This window comes from Labeo rohita, chromosome 6, assembly GCF_022985175.1.
Source record: "Labeo rohita strain BAU-BD-2019 chromosome 6, IGBB_LRoh.1.0, whole genome shotgun sequence".
Taxonomy (NCBI): Eukaryota; Metazoa; Chordata; class Actinopteri; order Cypriniformes; family Cyprinidae; genus Labeo; species Labeo rohita.
The window spans coordinates 7,962,830-7,982,460 of record NC_066874.1 but is presented as its reverse complement, the minus strand read 5'-3'; the positions used below and the strand labels follow the sequence as shown (position 1 = coordinate 7,982,460).

The 19,631-nt window shown below is 37.5% G+C and overlaps 1 protein-coding gene across 2 annotated transcripts; it reads left to right on the top strand.

Annotated features, from left to right (window-relative positions):
• The first annotated feature begins 132 nt into the window (after positions 1-132).
• wipf1b (WAS/WASL interacting protein family, member 1b) lies at positions 133-19,464 on the top strand. 2 transcript variants are annotated; one of them, XM_051112270.1, is made up of 9 exons: positions 133-245; positions 514-585; positions 9,788-9,873; positions 11,007-11,136; positions 11,321-11,476; positions 12,504-13,259; positions 13,338-13,547; positions 17,511-17,624; positions 17,793-19,464. In XM_051112270.1, the coding sequence occupies exons 3-9, from the start codon at positions 9,823-9,825 to the stop codon at positions 17,843-17,845; spliced, it is 1,470 nt and encodes a 489-aa protein (XP_050968227.1). In that variant the 5' UTR covers positions 133-245; positions 514-585; positions 9,788-9,822; the 3' UTR covers positions 17,846-19,464. The 2 variants fall into 2 exon arrangements, with proteins under 2 accessions (XP_050968227.1, XP_050968226.1); XM_051112269.1 differs by lacking the exon at positions 133-245 and having other exon boundaries at positions 328-585.
• Positions 19,465-19,631: the final 167 nt, after the last annotated feature.

Sequence of the window (19,631 nt, the reverse complement as noted above, 5' to 3'; positions counted from 1 at the left end):
TTTTTTCTCACCATGACCAGAAATGTGTGAATTATAAATGACTAAATCTGATTGAAATGCCTGTCACATTTTCCATATATTCACACAGCACTCAGGGTTTCTGTCAGACACTGTGTGCAGAGTTTGACAGATGTTTGAGCTCAGCTCGAGGCAGTCGCACACATCTGGAAACGTTGCATCACAGACGAATGTCCCGGATAAAGGGAACGAAGAGTCTGTTGTGCTGGTGGAGGAAGAAAAACTGGGTAAAGAAACGCATTAGAAGATATCACGTCTTATTCAAAACAATGAGCTGTACTTCCCTCATTTAAAGAGATGTGATACTGCTGAGACGTAGTGAATTTTTGCATGCAGTGTTGTAGCGATACGATGTGAACGTTATTCCTGTGATTGTGATGGGTTATAGGCAACACACGCTGGGCGGAAACAGTGGGGAGAAGTTGTGTGTGTGTATGTGTGTGTTTTCTGCCATGAAGGAGTGGCTCAAACTTGTGTTCCTCTGTGTTTGTGTAGATGCTTCATGATGATGGTCGTTGCATTCGGTTCGTAAGCGGAGTACGCGGAGAAAAAAAACGCAAACCACCGGTAAGTGTTAACGCAGCCTGTTGCTTTCTAAAACGCCCGACTAAAGGATCTACTTTGTGACCTGATTCTCCGTGAATTATTTATTGGCGCAAACTTGTAAATATTATGCAGGTTTATTTTGTGTTTGGATAAAGTGTAATGTTTAAAACCACTTTTTCATCCACAAAAGCGCAAACGGTGCCAACTTTCAGGGGAAGCAGAGTCTCCCCCACTTCCTGGGTTGCCAGTTTGAGCATGAATATGTGGCAGGGGGAATAAGTTAACGTTTTTATGTAGTTTACAGACGCAACAAGTGTTTAAAGTGTTTTTTTCCTGGCAACCAAATCAAACTAATTATTACCGTTGTCATGTCACAGTTATGTAAATCAGCTGTAGTTGCAAGCTAAATCTGATTAGTGAGTCGGATCTTTTCAGTGAATCGGTTAAAATCGGATCGAGCGATGTGTTCACGAACAGAGCGTTTGTCGAGTCAAATACACACTTGTTTGATTCCAAAGAATTGTATTATCAAAATACAATCGATGAGATGTGATATAGTTTCAACACTGTGTAATGTAAATGCAAATTGTGTTTAGGTAATGACTTTCTGAGCTGAATCATTATTAATAAAACGTAGACGTGAAAACAATAATTGGGGTTTGCTAGAAACCACCTGAGGGCACAATTAAGGTATTACATGAAAGAGCTGATGAGTCTATTTTTTAACAGCTTGTTTGAAGTGAACTGTTCAAAAGAACCGATTCGTGAAATGAATCAGACTAGGAAAAGAGCATGTGGTTCTAATTGACAGGCCATGAGGTTATTCAACAGTGATATACAAAGCAAGTCTTATGCTTTCCCTTCCTTTTTTCTTTCATTTTAAACTTTCTTCTTGTGAATTGAAGACTACCTTATTTTCAGTTCTCAATGTCACATGTTATTTCAAACACAGTATGCTTTGTTCATTCCTCTTAAATGGGTTACCTCAATGCAGATTGTTTTTGTGTTAGTTGGCTTGGGATTGTGTGGATTTTTCACATGAAAACGTTTTGTTCTTTGAAAAGCTACAAAATATTAACTTGAAGACGTTTGAGACTGCTGATGTCAACGCCAAGTGCCCCTCTTGTATTTTTCATGTGGTTTTCACCAAGTGTGAAATGTGACACTATTAAGCCACTTTCTTTAAATCACAGTGAGCTGCTATTGAGACTGTGAATATAGGCCTGCAGTTTTTAGTAAGAAACTAAGAAGGAACAAGCAATTTTAAGCTGCATAAGTTATACAAATAGAGTTCTCTCTCTGCATTAACTTCCTCTTAATGACAGAAGTAGTGTCATAACTTCTACTTCTCTCTTGTCTGGTTTAGTGTTCTATTTGACCAGCAATTCATGTTTGAAATCATGTGACGGGATCTGAGATCATCCAATAGATACAAGCTTGCATGTAGCCAGAGGTGTCAACGTTATGCTGAGTTTCAGAAAGGAAGTGGACAATAAAGACTGCCTACAGAGTGATGGAAAGACAGAGTAAGAGACAGTGGGCACTTTATTTGCTTGAACATGCTCACATTATGCAAGCTGAGCATTCGTAAGCCACTTTTTTGCTTGTGATGTGGTATTAGAAGCAAGCATTGCAAAGCGCAATTGACAGAAATCTTGCTTCACAACTTAACAACATGACACTTTCAAATAAGCGTACGTATGGTTCTCTGTGGGTGGCCTCTTCCTGCCTGATTTTGTACGTATGATGTAGCAGGTTGTGGTTAAGGGACTCAGCCCTTATTTTGTTTTTGGAGTTAACATTATTTAGTCAGAGCTGGATATCTCAGATTTAACTTTTCATTGTTGACATTGGCCTTATATTTGGATTCCATAAATTCTGGGTCTTGGGCTGCATCTCAATAGAGTGCAACAGAGCAAAATGCTTTTTCAGTGCCATTGGTTCCGGAAGTATTTTTTCCATTAATAATTCCCATAGGGATTTTTTAAAAAGTCTTTATTAAAGCATTATTAGCCATGACTCAAACCAACCAGCTACGAGGTGAATCACAACATTACAAACCTTTAGAAATCAGACTAAAAGTCAAAGGTGTAAGACTGTGTACTTAACAGCTTTAATAAGGGAAAGAATGACATAATTCAGTTTAAAATAACAGATAGATATAAAACTGTTGAATTAAAGATGTCGATGGTGTATATAGCAGTAACATATTTTTAATCTATTGCAAAATATGCATATGTACAAATATTTTAGTAGTTTGACAGAGTCGGGAGACTAATTCGCAATGTTTCATGGGAGTGTGCAGGCTCTAAAGCATTCTTTAGACTTGATTTTCTTATTTTGATTCACTGATTATTGGAGATTTCTTTCAAAATCAGTGGTGGTGTAGTTTCTCACCAGGAATTCCTCTGATAGCACAATTATTTGTATTTAAAGGAGAACTCCACTTCCAGAACAACAATTTACAAATAATTTACTCACCCCTTTGTCATCCAAGATGTTCATGTCTTTCTGTCTTCAGTCGTAAAGAAATTAGATTAAATATTAGATTTTTCTCCATATAATGGTCTTCATTGGTGCCCCGATTTTGAACTTTCCAAAAATGCAGTTTAAATGCAGCTTTAAAGGGCTCTAAATGATCCCATCTGATGAAGAAGGGTCTTATCTAGTCATTTTGCTCGAAAAATAAAAATTTGTATACTTTTTAAGCACAAAAGCTCATGTAGCACAGGCTTTGGGATGGGCGTCCACGATGCTACGAATTAGTAATGGGTCGTTCTTGAACGATTCTTTCATTTTGAACGAATCTTTAATGTGACTCGGGAAGAACGAGTCATCTCGGGGAGTGATTTGTTCAGTCTTGCATGCGCAACATCCTATTAGGTTCTGTACTGGAATTAGTTCACCTGTTTCCAGTCTTCAGGTTAAAATGATAAAATGATCCGAACGTCCCATCACTACTACGAATCACGTGTAAGTTCATTGTCTGTGTACTGAGTATGGGGAGAAACTCCATCTTATTTTCTCCTACGACTTGAGAAGAGGATATTGTTGTACCTTTTGTAAACAGCGTTTACAGAATTACTTGCACTTTCTTAGTCTTTGCGCGTTTGCTTTATAAACACTGGGTCTGTAGATCCACCTACGTTCTGCGTGACCTTTCGACGTGATTCAATAGTACGTAGCATCGTGAACGTGCATCCCAGAGCCTGTGCTACACAAGCTTTTGTGCTTAAAAAGTATAAAAAATTGTATTTTCCGAAAAAAATGACAGATCGTTTCACCAGATAAGTCTCTTCTTCCTCGGCTGGGATTGTTTAGAGCCCTTTGAAGCTGCATTTAAACTACATTTTGGAAGTTCAAAATCAGGGCACCAGTGAAGTCCATTATATGAAGAAAAATCCTGAAATGCTTTCTTCAAAAACCATAATTTCTTCATGACTGAAGACAGAAAGACATGAACATCTTGGATGACAAGGGGGTGAGTAAATTATTTGTGAATTGTTGTTCTGGAAGTGGACTTCTCCTTTAAGCAAAATATGTAAGTTGAAATACTGCAGACTGACAGCTTTCACAAAGCATTGATTCTTAGCTGCGTTGCTCACAATGCTCAAATGTTCCAAATGAGTTATCCTGCGGAGACTGTGGGACTACATGGAAGGCTAATTTGGCATGGGTTTCCTTGGGAATTTTCCAATGGGTTTTACAATAGCATTAGAATAGCATCTCATTTTTTTTTTAAATTGAGTTTTATACATCATCTGAAATTTGATTAAATACGCTTTTCATTGATGTATGGTTTGTAAGGATAGGACAATATCTTGCCTAGACAAAACTATATGAAAATCTGAGGGTGCAAAAAAATTAGAAAATCACCTTTAAAGTTGTCTAAATGGAGTTTAGCAATGCATATTACTAATTTAGCAATTAGGTTAGGGCTAATCGAATTTCTAATCGTGATTACACTTACAGACGCCGCAATTATGTAATCGTTCAAGGGCACAATCCACTTACATCATTCTGCTTTCTTAAGATGTGTGGATGTGTGTGTGTGTGTGTGTGTGTAAGAGAGTGTGTGTGTGTGTGTGTGTGTATGTTTCCTACAAGTTATCTTAAGTTTTTTTTTTTTTTTTTTTTTCTGATTGTTTTAATTTTTAAATTTGTACTTTTTTATATTTAAAGAAGAAACTATATATAAAAATGTGGCATTCAGTTGCTTCAAACAATGGTATAAATCTATTCAAAACATAATTCAATGTAAATTGTGATAATCATAATAATTGCAATTTCAAGGGAATAATCGACAATTATGATTTTTGTCATAATCGTGCAGGCCTAAATTAGGTTTTGATATATTTACGATAGGAAACTTACTAAAAATCTTCATGGAACATAAACAATAATTGGAACAAGGAACAATGATTTTCGGCATAAAAGAGAAATCAATCATTTCGACCCATACAATGTATTGTAGGCTATTGCTACAAATATACTTGTGCGACTTAAAACTGGTTTTGTGCTCCAGGGTTAAATTTGTTCAACAATATAAATTACACACATACATCAAATGGAAAAATGCAAGTTTCACTTACTATTTAGAACACATGCAAATCGGGATGCAGGGTTGACTGCCTTGACTGCTACAGAGGTGAAATGCATTATGTCCTCGAATAAGACACTGGCACACTAAAACACACACTTGGCATAGATTAATTCCAAAAAGAACATAATGTCCAGCCAAAGTCCCTGTTTTAGACATGAAGACATTTCGGACTGTTAGATGTAAATCACCAATCAGACAGGACAGCTAGAGTGTAGATCTAACATTCTCCACAGTCCATCTCCACTGTTCTCTCTCAAGACACTGGAATGTAAATATAGTCCATGTCCAGGAACTTTTACTGTGCACCTCTGTTCTGGTCTCTTATTCACTCTGTGCTCCTTTTCCTATCCTCTCACATTCTTTCTTCTCCACCTTTCTGTCATTTCCACTTTTTTTGTGCTAATCTGCACCTCTTGGAAATCATAAAAGTGAGGTAATTGTTGCACTACTAGCATCATCAAACAGAGCTGCAGCCTCAAACTTGACATAGCCCAGCCTGGTCGGCATCTGACTTCAAGTAGTGCGTGTCGGTTATAACTTGCTGCTTAACCACCGTAGTATTATGCATCATTTGAGTAATTAACTAGTTAGCCATGACTGTTTCCCAAAAGACATGTTGACATGTCAAACATCTGCTGTTGGTTCAAGTTTAACAAAATAGGACTGTCAGTTGTTGGAGTAAATGCTTCTGCTAATTAATAATTTAATATCACAGTTCATGTCAGAATATTATAATTCATTTAAACATACAACAGAAAGCACATTTTTATCACATTAACATGAAATTAAATATGGACTTGGTGTGTTGTATCTGAGGCATCTCACTATTTTTGTTTCTAGTCATTGCTGTTTGCCTTTTGCGAATAGTCATTGAAACTTTGGTTTTCGGAAACGTCGAATCGTTGTCGTAATGCCAGAACTTGTGACCATTGTTGGCTAACAGTGCTTTTGAGAAATGCACCCCTGGTCGGATGCTCAAACAGAACAGAACAGAACAATGTTTTTAAGTGCTACTTCCAGTATTTACACTAGTTGCCTGGATGTTAAGCTGCAATAGGAGGAATTATTTTAACATTACTTCACCATTGAAGTACATTTAAAGTACTTAATTAGCATGTAACATTCAACCCTGTAGTCCTAACTGATTTTCTTAAAGGGGTCATCGGATGCAAACTTCTTTCACATGTTGTTTGAACATTAATGTGTGTTGGCAGTAAATGCACAAATCTACCCTATAATGATAAAAATCCATGCAGTAGTTTTTAATTAATCTGTAAAAATAATATCCCCTTTTTCAAATCGAGTGGTGTGGCGTTACATTGACAGAGGCCGCTCCCACAGTAGTTAATTGAGTTAAATGAGTTTCTTACCTCAGATCAGTTGTAACAGTCCGACCTCCATTGTTTCGATGCTGGAGCAGGGATGTAAGTTAGACAAGAATATCTCTGATTGGGCGTTGTTGAGGTGTTGTGTTGCTGGATGTAATAACATAGTGGTTGTCATTTACTCCCGACATCTGAGCCGCTGAAGATGCAGTGGATTATGTTTGTTTGTGAATGAAATGCGCCCCCCGATCAACATAAATGCGTTTTTTTTATGAATCTCTGCAATCACCTTTCCTAATAATGTGCTAGTGCGGCTAAAATAAACAATCACTCAGAGCAGCAGAGAGAAGAGAGGGGTTGAGGAGAGCAGAGCTCATTTGCATTTAAAATAACAATCCATCAGAATGGGATGATTTTTGCAGAGCTCATTTTGACAAGGTAGAAAGGGTGTTGTTTTACACAACAATTGAGAATTTTTAACCAAAATATATTACCCTAAAGAATCATATCAACTTGTGGAAAATGGGCATCCGATGACCCCTTAAAAGATAGACAAATAAGCTTTTACTGCCGATGGAACCAATTAGTTCTGACGGTTTGATCAAAAAACTGTGTCACAGTTCTGGGGGTTCAGAAAAAACAGCAGAAGGGCTGAATGAAAATGCAGATTCACTCTCTGACAGCAGGTGGCACTTGTGGAACAGTGGCAATATAGTGTTTCCTTGGTTACTGCTGTAAACAATGCAGTGCAGTGCTTTTAAATAACACGTTAATTTGCATTTTATGGTGATAAAATGAAAATAAAATACCATCTATGCTTTTCTGAAGACTGGAATTTTGGAATTTTTTTCCTGCAATATTTGTGCATCATGAGTAAGTGATCTTGCTCTGGTTGCTACAGTATTTTGTGCTCTTTGTGTTCGTCTTCAGTGTCTCTGGCTTCTGCCATTTAAAGAATTAGTTGTGTGTTATTAATAGTTGTAAAAGTTTTCCAACCGTTAGTCAGAAGTGCATGTGTGTGTATATATAAACTTCCTGTTTTTATATATATATATATATATATATATATAATTTATTTCACCCCGTGTGCATAATTCAAACTGGTTTCCCATTTGAATCGGTATATCGCCCAGCACTAGAACCAATTTGCAAAGGCTCCAGCTTGTTTAACATGACCTTTTGTTTCTTTCCACATCACAGCTCAAATAAAGCTTTCAAAATGCAATGATGATATCCCCAAAAAAGCCATGGGGCAGGGACAACTTTTTCTACAACTGGTTTATAAAATTAAAGATTGCAATAGCCATGCACTTCTGGGATTTCCAAGCAGTGTTTTGCTGATTTTTGGTTTTATCAGTAACAAAGATTTGTATCATTTAAAATCAGCATGACGTAAATGAACGTGATTTTTTTTAATTTATTTATTTATTTTTTTTTGCACAGCATCAGGAAATTTGCAGAAAGTTTGCCAAGCTGACCGGATGTCCGCTTACCTCTGAATTAAAATACCTGAGAGAGGGAGAGAGAGAGAGAGAGAGAGGAAGTGAAAGAAAGAGCAAGAAATAAAGTAGTGTGATGTGGCTGTCTGTAAGACGCCCTTGAGAGATCTTGATGATGAAAGAGGAGACGTTTTAAAGAGCTTGTAAACTGTGAGTGTGTTTCCGCGTATGTGTGTCGACTTCTCTTTGAGTCTCATCTGTGTTCCCACTTCTGGTTTTAAACCTTTTGTTGTTTCTTTTGTCACCTTTGTCTGGATAATATTAACACCTGTGGATGCATGTTTATGAAAGAGAGAAGGAGAAGTGAGAGGTATATTGCTGTAGCTCTTCCTGTTTACGATCTCTTCCGGATGTCAGCAGTGAGAGGCCTTTATCACAGTTTGTAATTGTTGGCATTGCCGTATTAGTATTAGTTGAGTATGTGAAAGAATATACTATACTAGTCTATTATAGTATGCTTTCTACATCTCAGAAATGAATTTATTTTTTGTTATGGCCTTTTTGTCTTGTCATTGCATGCTTTCAAGACTCGCTACTTACTGTCAAACCCATTCGAAATTTTGTGGTTGTGTGAGACCACTTTAGGGTCATGCGGTGTGGTTAGATTAGTACCAGTGATTTAGAGAGTGTTTCAGGCCTGTTTTTTTTAAGAGCTGAAATGTGTGATGTTTCAGATGTTGTTTTCATGCTACATAAGGGTTTCCTGTTTGTGGTGTGTAAGTGCCACTGTTATTATTACAAGGTCAAAGATAATGAGGTCAATGATAAATAAATGTTATAATCCATGAAAAAAAAGAAAAAAAGTTTAAATGCAGCTTCAAAGGGCTCTAAATGATCCCAGCCGAGGAAGAAGGGTCTCATCTAGCGAAACGATCTGTCATTTTTTTTCGAAAAAATAAAAAAATTGTGCTTTTTAAGCACAAAAGCTCATGTAGCACAAGCTCTGGGATGTGAATCTACAACGCTACGAATCACGCCTAAGTTCATCGTCTGTGTACTCCGGCTCAAAACGGTAGAGTATTGTGAAAAACTTCATCTTATTTTCTCCTACAACTTCAGAATCGTCCTACATCTTTGTACCTTTTTGTTTGTAAACAGCGTTTGACTCACTTGCACTTCCTTAGTCTTTGCGCGTCGTGTGACCTTTCGACATGATTCAATAGTATGTAGTGTCGTGGACGCGCATCCCAGAGCCTGTGCTGCACAAGCTTTTGTGCTTAGAAAGTATACAAATTTTTATTGTCCGAAAAAAATGACAGATAAGACAGATAAGACCGTTCTTCCTCGGCTGGGACTGTTTAAAGCCCTTTGAAGCCGCATTTAAACTACATTTCGGAAGTTCAAAATCGGGGCACCATATCAGTCCATTATATGAAGAGAAATGCTGAAATGTTTTTCTCTAAAAGCATAATTTCTTCACAACTGAAGACAGAAAGACATGAACATCTTGGATGAGAAGGGAATGAGTAAATTATTTGTAAATTGGAAGTAAATTTAATTAACAGTAATTTTTTTTTTACAAATGTAAATATTTTTTTAAAAGTGATTTTTAAGGATCTTCATGAATCATGAATTAGTTTTGTTAAAATATTATGTTTTCAAGAATTACATTTGTTTTAATAATGAATAACTATTTAAAAAAAAATGTGAATAACCTTTTTAATGCAAGTAACCATTCAGAACAATCTAGCAACTGCATAACAACACTCTGGAAAACATTCAACATTGCGGCAACGAGCAACAAAATTTCTTCTGAAAATAAAAAAATATATATAAATTCTCTTTCTGTTTGTTAGGTCGCAGTGAGAGGAGGTGACAACAAGGAGAAAAAATGCCGGTACCTCCTCCACCTCCCCCTCCCCCACCCCCAACCTTCTCTCAGGTACACACACAAATAAACACACACTATAAAATACACTACACAACTTGTAAAATCTGAACAGATATTAAAACACAGACATTAAAACACAGATATTATGGGGCAAAAGTCATTAAGTGCATTCTAGCTTTAAAGAGATAGTTCACCCAAAAATGAAAATTACCTCATGATTTACTCACCCTCAAGCCATCCTAGGTGTAAATGACTTTCTTCTTTCAGACGAATATAATCAGAGTTATATTAAAAAATGTCCTGCCTGTTCCAAACTTTATAGTGGCAGTGAATGGCAGTTGAGATTTTAAAGTCCAATAAAGTGCATCCATCCATCATAAAAAGTACTCCACAATTTTCCAGGGGGTTGATAAAGGCAAATCGTCAGGTTTGTGTAAAAAGGATATCCATATTTAAAACTTATAAACCATAATCTCTAGCTTTCACTGTCATACGCACATTCACGAGAGAGTGGCGTTCCAGCGGATGACGTAGGATGTAGGTGAGCGTGGAAGTGACGAACACGGAAGAGCACTGTAGAGAGCAAAACAAAACACCGGTCACAAATTAGAAGTACAAAACAAGGATTTGTAAAGAACAATATTGAAGGATTTAGATATAAGCCAAGAGGAGACTGGTTTTCCTTTGGTGTAAACAGTACTTGGTTCTTGGTTCTCAACGGAGCTCACGGTATGCCTTCATTCCACGTCATCCGCTGGAACGCCACTCTTGTGAACGCGAGTGCGACAGTTAGCGAAAGCTAGAGATTACAGTTTATGAAGTTATAAATATGGATATTTTTCTTACACAAATGCATTGATTTGCTTAAGAAAGCCTTTATTAAACCCCTTTAGCTGGCTGGAGTACTTTTTATAATGCATGGATGCACTTTATTGGACTTCAAAATTTCAACAGCCATTCACTGCCATTATATAGCTTGAAAAAGCCAGGACATTATTAATCTAACTCCGATTGTATTCATCTGTAAAAAAGAAAAGTCATATACACCTAAGATGGCCTGAGGGTGAGTAAATCATGGGGTAATTTTCATTTTTGGGTGAACTGTCCCTTTAAGTGGTAAAGCCATGCAGCACCAGTGCTTTAATGATTTCTACAGAAAATATCTGTGCTTTTATTTCTCATAGGCAAACACTGAGAAACCTGCCTTGAATAGATCGGAGCAGCAGGGCAGGAATGCGCTACTATCAGATATCACCAAAGGAACAAGGCTAAAGAAGGCGGTTACTAATGACCGTAGCGCCCCCATACTTGACAGTAAGAACCTTATGGAGTTAGGCTGGCTAGGAACTTGCACCAAAAACAGACACAGTTTAATTTTATATGACATATATTTGACAAATGTTCTTTCTAAACTCCTCTGTATGTTTTTGATTGGTTAGTTATTAGTTGCAGGTTTGCTCTTCAGTCCAAAATGTTAAATACATGTTTGTTTTGACAGAACCCAAAGGTGGTGGTGGTGGTGGTGGAGGAGGCGGTGGGCCTGGAGGGGGAGGTGGGGGTGGGGGTGGGGGTGGAGGAGGTGGAGGTGGAGCTCCAGCTGGTCTGGGTGGGCTCTTCCAGGGTGGCATGCCAAAGCTGCGCTCCACTCGAGATGGTAAGAACACACACATGTAATGTGGAACATACTACTAAAGTTTACTAAATAGTATTACTGTACTTTCCTGACACATTTCAACTCATTAATTCAACATAATTCAACTAATTCATTCAGCGTTAATTCAAAAGGAATTTAGGATCTAGAAATTGTGGATCATTACCAGTCAAAAGTTTTTGGCCGGTAAGATTGTTCATTTGAATTTGAATATATTTTAAAATGTAATTTATTCCTGTGATTTCAAAGCTGAATTTTTAGCATCATTACTCCAGTCACATGATCCTTGAGAAATCCATCTAATATTCTGATTTGCTGCTGAAAAACCTTTATTATTATTATTCTATTGCAAACAGCTGAGCAGAATTTTTCAGGTTTCTTTGATGAATAGAAAATTCAGAAGAACAGCATTTATCTGAAATCTTTTGAAACATAAATCATCACTTTTGATCAATTTAAAGTATCCTTGCTAAATAAACAAGTATTAATTTCGATAATTTCTAAAAAAAAAATTATACTGACATGCTTTTGAATGGTATGGTGTTTAATGTTACAAAAGCTTTTTATTTCAGATAAATACTGATCTTTGGACCTTTCTATTCATCAAAGAATCCTGAAAAAAATATTTACTCGACTGTTTTAAACATTGATGATGATGAAAATAATAATAATAATAATAAATGGTTCTTAAACAGCAAATCATTTCTGAAGGATCATGTACACTGAAGACTGTGTAATGAAGAGTAATGATGCTGAAAATTTAGTGTTGATCACAGGAATAAATTACATGTTAAATATATATACAAATAGCAGTTGTTATAAATAGTCAAAATATTTCACAATATTATTGCTTTTGCTGTATTTTAGTTCAAATTTGTTGAGCAGAAGAGACTTATTTAAAAAACATTAAAAATCTTACTGTCCTAAAACTTTTGACTGGTAGTATATCTTCATAAAATAAAATATTAACTTTAGAAAACTGAGAAAATATTTACCTTGCATTTGTTGGATTGTATGCTCCTTCTTGCAGACTCAAGTGTCAGGCCTCCAGTTCTGCCACCTGGTGCTCGTAGCTCTGGTCCCCGGCCCTTCGGAGGAGGATCTGGCTCCGCCCCTCGTCCACCTCTGCAACGCAGTGAATCCGTTGACCCCCCTCGCCCACGAATGACCCCACCCCGTCCTGAAACACCTGGAGGACCTCCTCCCCCTCTTCCAAGCGCCCCACGGCCCTTCCAGAGTGGGCCACAGAGCAGGGGACCACCCTCACTACCAGGAACACCTCGTCTGGGTTCCGCACCAACCCCTCCACCTCCAAACCCTCCTGGACGTCAGCCTGCACCTCCACCGGTGCCGGGTTCATTTGGTCGGCCTCCTTCCATTCCTTCGCCCGCAGCTGGTCATGCTGGACGGCCTCCTCCTCCCCCTGCACCTGGTCGAGGTGATGACCGTCCTCCACCTGTTCCCCCTGCAAACCGTTCTTGTTTGCCACTCACTCGAGACAGCGCGCCCCCTCCACCTCCTCCATCAGCAAGTAGTAAGCCAACTCCTCCCCCAGCCCCTCCTCCAGCTCCCGCCTGTTTGCGGCCACCTGTAAGTGCAGCACCTCCTCTGCCGCCAGGACGCCCAAGCCCATCTACTCCTGAGGAGCATACACCACGCCTTCCTGAACGCAACCTGTCACTTGGCTCACATCCTCCTGCTCTTCCACCTGGGCGATCCGGACCCCTTCCTCCACCTCCTTCTGAGAGACCGCCTGCATTGGGACGGAATGCAGGTGGACGAACAGGTAGAGGAAGAGTTGCAGGATAATCTAAAATTCATCTGGTTGATCATTTATGTAATGTTTTTATCCTTATGTCCACAGGTCCTCTTCCTCCTCCACCTCCTTCTGGCCGTCCAGGAGGAGGAAGTGTGAGGTCTTCACCAGCCCCTCCTCCACCGAACAGACCAGGAGTAGAGCCTCACCGTGGTGGCAGTAGACCACCGCTCCCACCAGACAGACCCTCCTCTGGACCTCTGCCCCCTCCTCCCCCAACTATGGGCAATGGATACCACAATCAGGGGCATCATATAGGTATTGTGACATTCCTACATGCTTGTTCAATTGTTTCGAAAAGTTTAGCAAGAATAATTGTCATTTATTCTGTTGTTTTGCATTAGTACAGTCATTGACATTTGCATGATGAACTTTTGGTCTCAAAACCATTATTAAAGAATTAGTTCCCTTCCAGAATAAAAATTTCTGGATCATTTATTCACCCCCATGTCATCCAAGATGTTCATGTCTTTCTTTCATCAGTCGAAAAGAAGGTTTTTGAAAGGTTTTTGAGGAAAACATTCCAGGATTTTTTTCTGTATAGTGGACTTCGATGGGAGCCAATGGGTTGAAGGTCCAAACTGCAGAAAATGAAAATGAGAAAATGAGTTTTTTTTTAACCGAAGTACACAGAATACATAAGGAGTGAAGATGCATATGCACAAGCAGAGCTGGAGCAAGATGAGAATTTGTGGTTAAAAAGTCTATAAATTATTTTTTTTTTTTTTTAAATGACCAATTGTTTTTTCTAGATAAGACCCTTATTTCTTCAGCTGCGATCGTGTTGAGCCCTTTAAAGCTGCATTGAAACAGCAATTTTAACTTTTGACCTTTGGACCATTGAAGTCCAATATACAGTACTGTGCAAAAGTTTTAGGCCACTAGTATTTTCACCAGCTAAAAAATGGTTCAAAGTAAGTTATTTCTATCTTTTGCTGTAGTGTGTCAGTAAAACATATCGGTTTACATTTCCAAACATTCTGTTTGCCATTAATCGTAATAATCTAGTGCGATTTTTGTTTGCACAAGGAGTCTGACAACAGTCAGTGCTCCACACTGATCTAATCTCATCATCATCCAGTCTTCCTGATATGACATGAAGACACAGAACAAACTGAAACAGAGTAAATCCAGAAGAACTGTGGCAACGTCTCCAAGTTGCTTCAAGAGACCTACCTGCAAAGCTACCTGAAAATTTTGCGCAAGTGCACCTAGGGCAAAAGCTGCTGTAAACGCAAAGAATGGTCGCACCAAATGTTGATTTCATATAGTTAATAGAAGGTAATTGATAAAGAAAATCTATTTATGACAGCATCCTCATTTTACAGCATTTTTACACAAGTTCCTAAAACTCTTAACAGTGCTGCAGCTTTGCAGGTAGGTTTCTTGAAGCATCCTGGAGACTTTGTCACAGTTCTTCTTGATTTAGTCTGTCTGAGTTTGTTCTGTTTCTTCATGTCATTCCAGACAGACTGGATGATGATGAGATCAGATCTCTGTGCAGAGCACTCGCTGTTGTCAGACTCCTTGTGCAAACAAAAATCTCACTGGATTATTATGATTAATGGCAAAATGAATGTTTGGAAATGTAATCTGATATTTCCTACTGACACACTACAGCAAAAGACAGACTTTAACTGACTTTAAACCATTTTTTAGCTGATGAAAATACTAGTGGCCTAAGACTTTTGCACAGTACTGTATGTAGAAAAATCCCGGAATGTTTTCCTCAAAAACATCTGCCTTTATGACTGAAGAAAGAAAGACATTAACATCTTAAATGACATGGGGGTGAGTAAATTATAGGGAAATTTTTATTCTGGAAGTGAACTACTCCTTAAATAAGAAATTGGTCATTCTTTTCACTCTTCAGGGACGGATGCCCAATATAAGTTGGAACACGGTTGTGAGAATTTTTTACTATTTAGACATTAGAGCATTAGGGATCGTGTTGGATGTTAGACATTGGAGCCTGGCTTGTAGTCCATGTTTCATTTCACCCCAGTGTTGTTGGTATCTGGACTTGTGCATACTGTCTACACCATACTCCGTAGACCATTTTACTGTTGGCATCATGTGACAGTGTTATACTCAGAGTCAGGAGACTACGTGGCTGTATGATGTATTTTTATTTTTTATTTTTTTAAATGTTCCTGTTAGCAGTGGTTGTGGTTAAAATAGCTAAATTGCTTAATTACAAGGGGGCACATAGTTTTGGCCACGTGGGCCTGTATTGCTACTTTGTGGACAAACTGACTGAGTAATACAGAGTATAAACAGTTAGCAAATCTGGCTATGCTGATGATAAAATTTATCTCACAACTAGAACCAAAGCTGTGGTTATCCCTTAACACCCTCACACAAGCGGGCGTCAGTGTAGTCATCTGATGTTGTTCCAGTCTTTGTTGTTGTTTTTCTGTCTTCTCTATTTTTTATTTTTTGTTACCTTAAAACAAAAACCAGGGTGTAGAATATGTATGCTAAGAAAAATCTGTCTACACATGTCCCGTATGCATGTGTGATGATGAAATTAAATCATGTGCTCTGTACACATACCTTAAAGTATGTGTAAAAGTATATTTAAAAAATGGATAGTTCTGGTCTTTGATTCTGATTGGTTAAGCTGCGTTCTAAGCTGTAAATTACTCTATAAACATACACCTTTGTTTACTTTTGCGTGTTGTTTGGCAACCACTTTGTTGCAACCACAACTGTTTCTGAGGAAGTACATTGTTTGGTGGAAGAATACTGTTTTTATTTATATCATTACACTTTATTTTGCTCTGTTTTATTTTGTGAAACCTTACTAAATATATGGAATAACTGTTTTATAAAAGCAATAATCCCCATAAAGTCATGGTTTAGAGTGAATTTATAACAGAAATTATAAAGCTTCATGTCGTGCCTAACAACGCCCCCTAGCTGTTAAAAATTCACTGTAAACCAAGGCTTGTTGGGGTTTATTGCTTTATTTAGGGCTGAACTAACCAAGAAGTTCATCGTCTTATAATAGTAGTCTCATTGCTAAACAATTTTAACTACAGACCAAATAATAACAATACTTTAATGAAGAAATAAATGAAAGGGCCTTTACATAAATAGTTCGCATTATTACTTTTAAACTTCAGAATGCCTTTCCCTATATACCTCTATTGTGCGTGCATTACTGTAAACGTGTTTTTTTTGTTTGTTTTTAAAAACTGAGGGATGAATCAAATTATTTGTGGAGTAACTGATAGCATTTCACATATATTGTCAATAGAACATAGGCTATATTGACCCTATATTGGTATTCCTTGTAATTTTATTTACTCCTATTGAACTGTAAAGAACAATCCAAAGTTCTGTCATGAAACTCTAGATGACGCAGTCTGACATAATGACATCATTATTCACACGGCGCAGCTGAGTGATTTCTTTTCGTATCAGCAGCCAGTGTGATTGGTTGCTTAACCTTTAAAAACCACACTGCAAAAAATGCTTTACTCACTTAGATTTTTTGTTTTGTTTACAGCCAAAATATCTACAACTTCTTAAATCAAGAAGGATTTTCTAGACAAGCACAAAATTGTCTTGTTTTCAGAAAAAAGACATCAAATTTAAGTGAGTTTTTGCTTAAAACAAGCAAAATAATCTGCCAGTGGGGTAAGCAAAATAATCTTATTTCAAGCAGAAAACAAGATTATTTTGCTTACCCCACTGGCAGATTATTTTGCTTGTTTGAAGCAAAAACTCAATTTTGACTTGTTTTTTTTAAAAACAAGACAATAATTTTTGCTTGTCTAGAAAATCCGTCTTGATTTTAGAATTTTTAGATATTTTGGCTGGAAACAAGACAAAAAAATCTAAGTAAGAAAAGCATTTTTTGCAGTGCAGGCTAGTGCTTGCTGTAGCAGTTGTAGTGCGCTTCAGAAACACTCCACCTCCCCAGCTCCACCTGTATAGATATGCCACCGGGTAATTTCATGTATGTTATATATGAGGGATCTTTCATATGTTGTATGTGCAGCAGCATGTTTGTGGATGTATTGGCAGTAGCGAGTCTCTGTATTTGCTCTGCCGCAACAGCAGTGTTGCAGATCTATTCCACCAAGGCCATTGTCATGTATATTACCATGCTAAACTCTCAGAGAGATGTCATGACAGAACTGTACAAAACAAAGATTCGTAAGTAGATAATGCTACAGATTAATGATGTGTGCATGTGTTTGTTTCTTCAAGATGAGTGGGAATCACGCTTCACGTTCCGACCTATATCGGATCTTCCGCCCCCAGAGCCCTACATTCCCTGTCAGAAGACCTATCCTAGCAAAATCGTCAGGAACGAAAGCCGAGGTATCACAGCTGTTTTTTCTTATCTTATGCACTTAGTCAAAACTGACCCGCAGCTGTCGCTTCCACATGCCAATGAATACTTCGAATAACTTTCAGTGCTTTCAGCACAATCATGGTCTTACCCATTTGTTTATGTGTGTGTGTTTGTATATTTCTTTCTGTTTTTAGGTTCAGGGAAGAAAGAGCGAGGTGCACCTCCCCTGCCTCCCGTACCTAGGTGAAAGAAACTGATCGTTTTCTCAGGGCCTGACAATCTTACCCTTACCAGATTATCATATTTTCTCTGGTACCATCTTGTTTCTGAAAATTTTCTGCCATTAAAATATTACAACATGTATAAAAGAGCTACAAAAATTACATATTGTGTTCAGTTATAAACAACATATCTTTTATATTATTTTGTTTTTGGTTGCTTTAGAGATTAATACATAATGGCTATTATGAGTATGTCAGGTGATGAGCTCTACAGTGATACTACAGCTAAGTTTGACTTTATGGTTGAGTGTTTTCTGAGTAAGATGAATTGTTTTTTGGCCTTCAGGAGAGTGTGAATGTTTCGGCTGTTTGGCTTCTACTTATTCATGTTATTGCAGGTGCACTTATGTCTGTGTCTAATACAAAATATATCAATGCTGAATCAGGGCAACCATTCCTTTAGATAAAGGTGCTTTCATTTATAAAGCCGCATAGAGCGTCAGTGTTTGTTATACAGTCCTGCAACAGTTGCAATATGCAAAATCATTGAAGTATTTTAGTGAGTTTTGGCGCCCCCTACCTTTCTGTCTTCATACAACACAGTAGTTATATAGCAAAAGCATTTCAAGCCCTCAAAGGTAAAATATCAGGTAGCTACAACAGTATCAGACTGAAGAAGTCACTTAAAATATGAAGTGAATGTGTGTTTGCTTTAGTACCATTATGTGTGTATGTGTATGTGGTGATAAGGGCCAAAATGATATACTGAAAGCTGAGTTGTCTCCACTAAGTTGCAGATTGATCTGTTCACATATGCAGTGCCTGATGTGAAAATCGCAAGGACTGAGTTTATGGGGAAAATGGGAGTTTTTTAGATCATCCTTCATTTAAACAAGCCTGAGGGCTGACATTAGATTTTTAAATGAAAGATGATTTGCCTTAAAATCCTGTGCAGGTGTGTTTCTGTGTATTGTAAGATTGTATCTGTGTTGATAGAAGCCAAAAAGCCAAAAATGTGTTTAAGAAGTGTTACATTTTATGATATATGTATGCACTTGCTTGTTTTGTTAATGCTAGCTCAGTATTATGTTGCCTTCTCAGATGTGTGCTGTTGTATTTTCCTAAAGCGCTTGACTAAAAGTATATTCAACAAGTGTATCATACCTTGAATTACATTTCATTTGTTTTCTTCATTTATATACTTCGAAAGAATCAAGAAGCCAAGCAGGGGCTTGGTTTATGCTGCCTTATGTTTGTTTACATAAAGAGAAGAGATACAAAGGCCTTTTAATGCAACATTAAAACGGAAAATTGCAATGTAGCATAACATCTAAACCATCTTGAATTTATTAGAGAGGAGATAGATGATTGCACAGCCAAAAAGAAACAATGTTTGCAACCAACATTTTTAGTAATTATTAGTAAGGCCTCTAATTTGTTATGTTCTGTTTGCACACGTCGCTGACAATGCTGTGTGACCAGATGCTAAATATGGTACTTTAGATGTTCTCCTTGTGCCTTCAGATGCACATTTCAGTTTCATACAACATATGTTGTTTGATTTGTATATTTACTTTATTACAGTCTTTTGCTATTCTGGTGTGCCAAATGTTGTTTTCTAAATAAATATGCAAGTGAAGCTGGATTTTGCCTTTCATTAAAACAATAATGCATTTCAGTATTCAGTTCTTATAAGCTCTTCTTACATTTTTAGTAAACAATTTTGTTTAATGTATTTTGTAAGCATGTTCTGTGTCATTGCAGTGCACTTTTATATTTGTGTTTTTTTATTAAATTAACAAATATATGAAA

Coding starts and splice junctions, on each gene's coding strand:
- wipf1b (XM_051112270.1), top strand. CDS start 9,823: ATGCCGGTACCTCCTCCACCTCCCCCTCCCCCACCCCCAACCTTCTCT. Junction 11,137..11,320: donor TAGCGCCCCCATACTTGACA/GTAAGAACCTTA, acceptor TTGTTTTGACAG/AACCCAAAGGTGGTGGTGGT. Junction 13,548..17,510: donor CAATCAGGGGCATCATATAG/GTATTGTGACAT, acceptor TGTTTCTTCAAG/ATGAGTGGGAATCACGCTTC.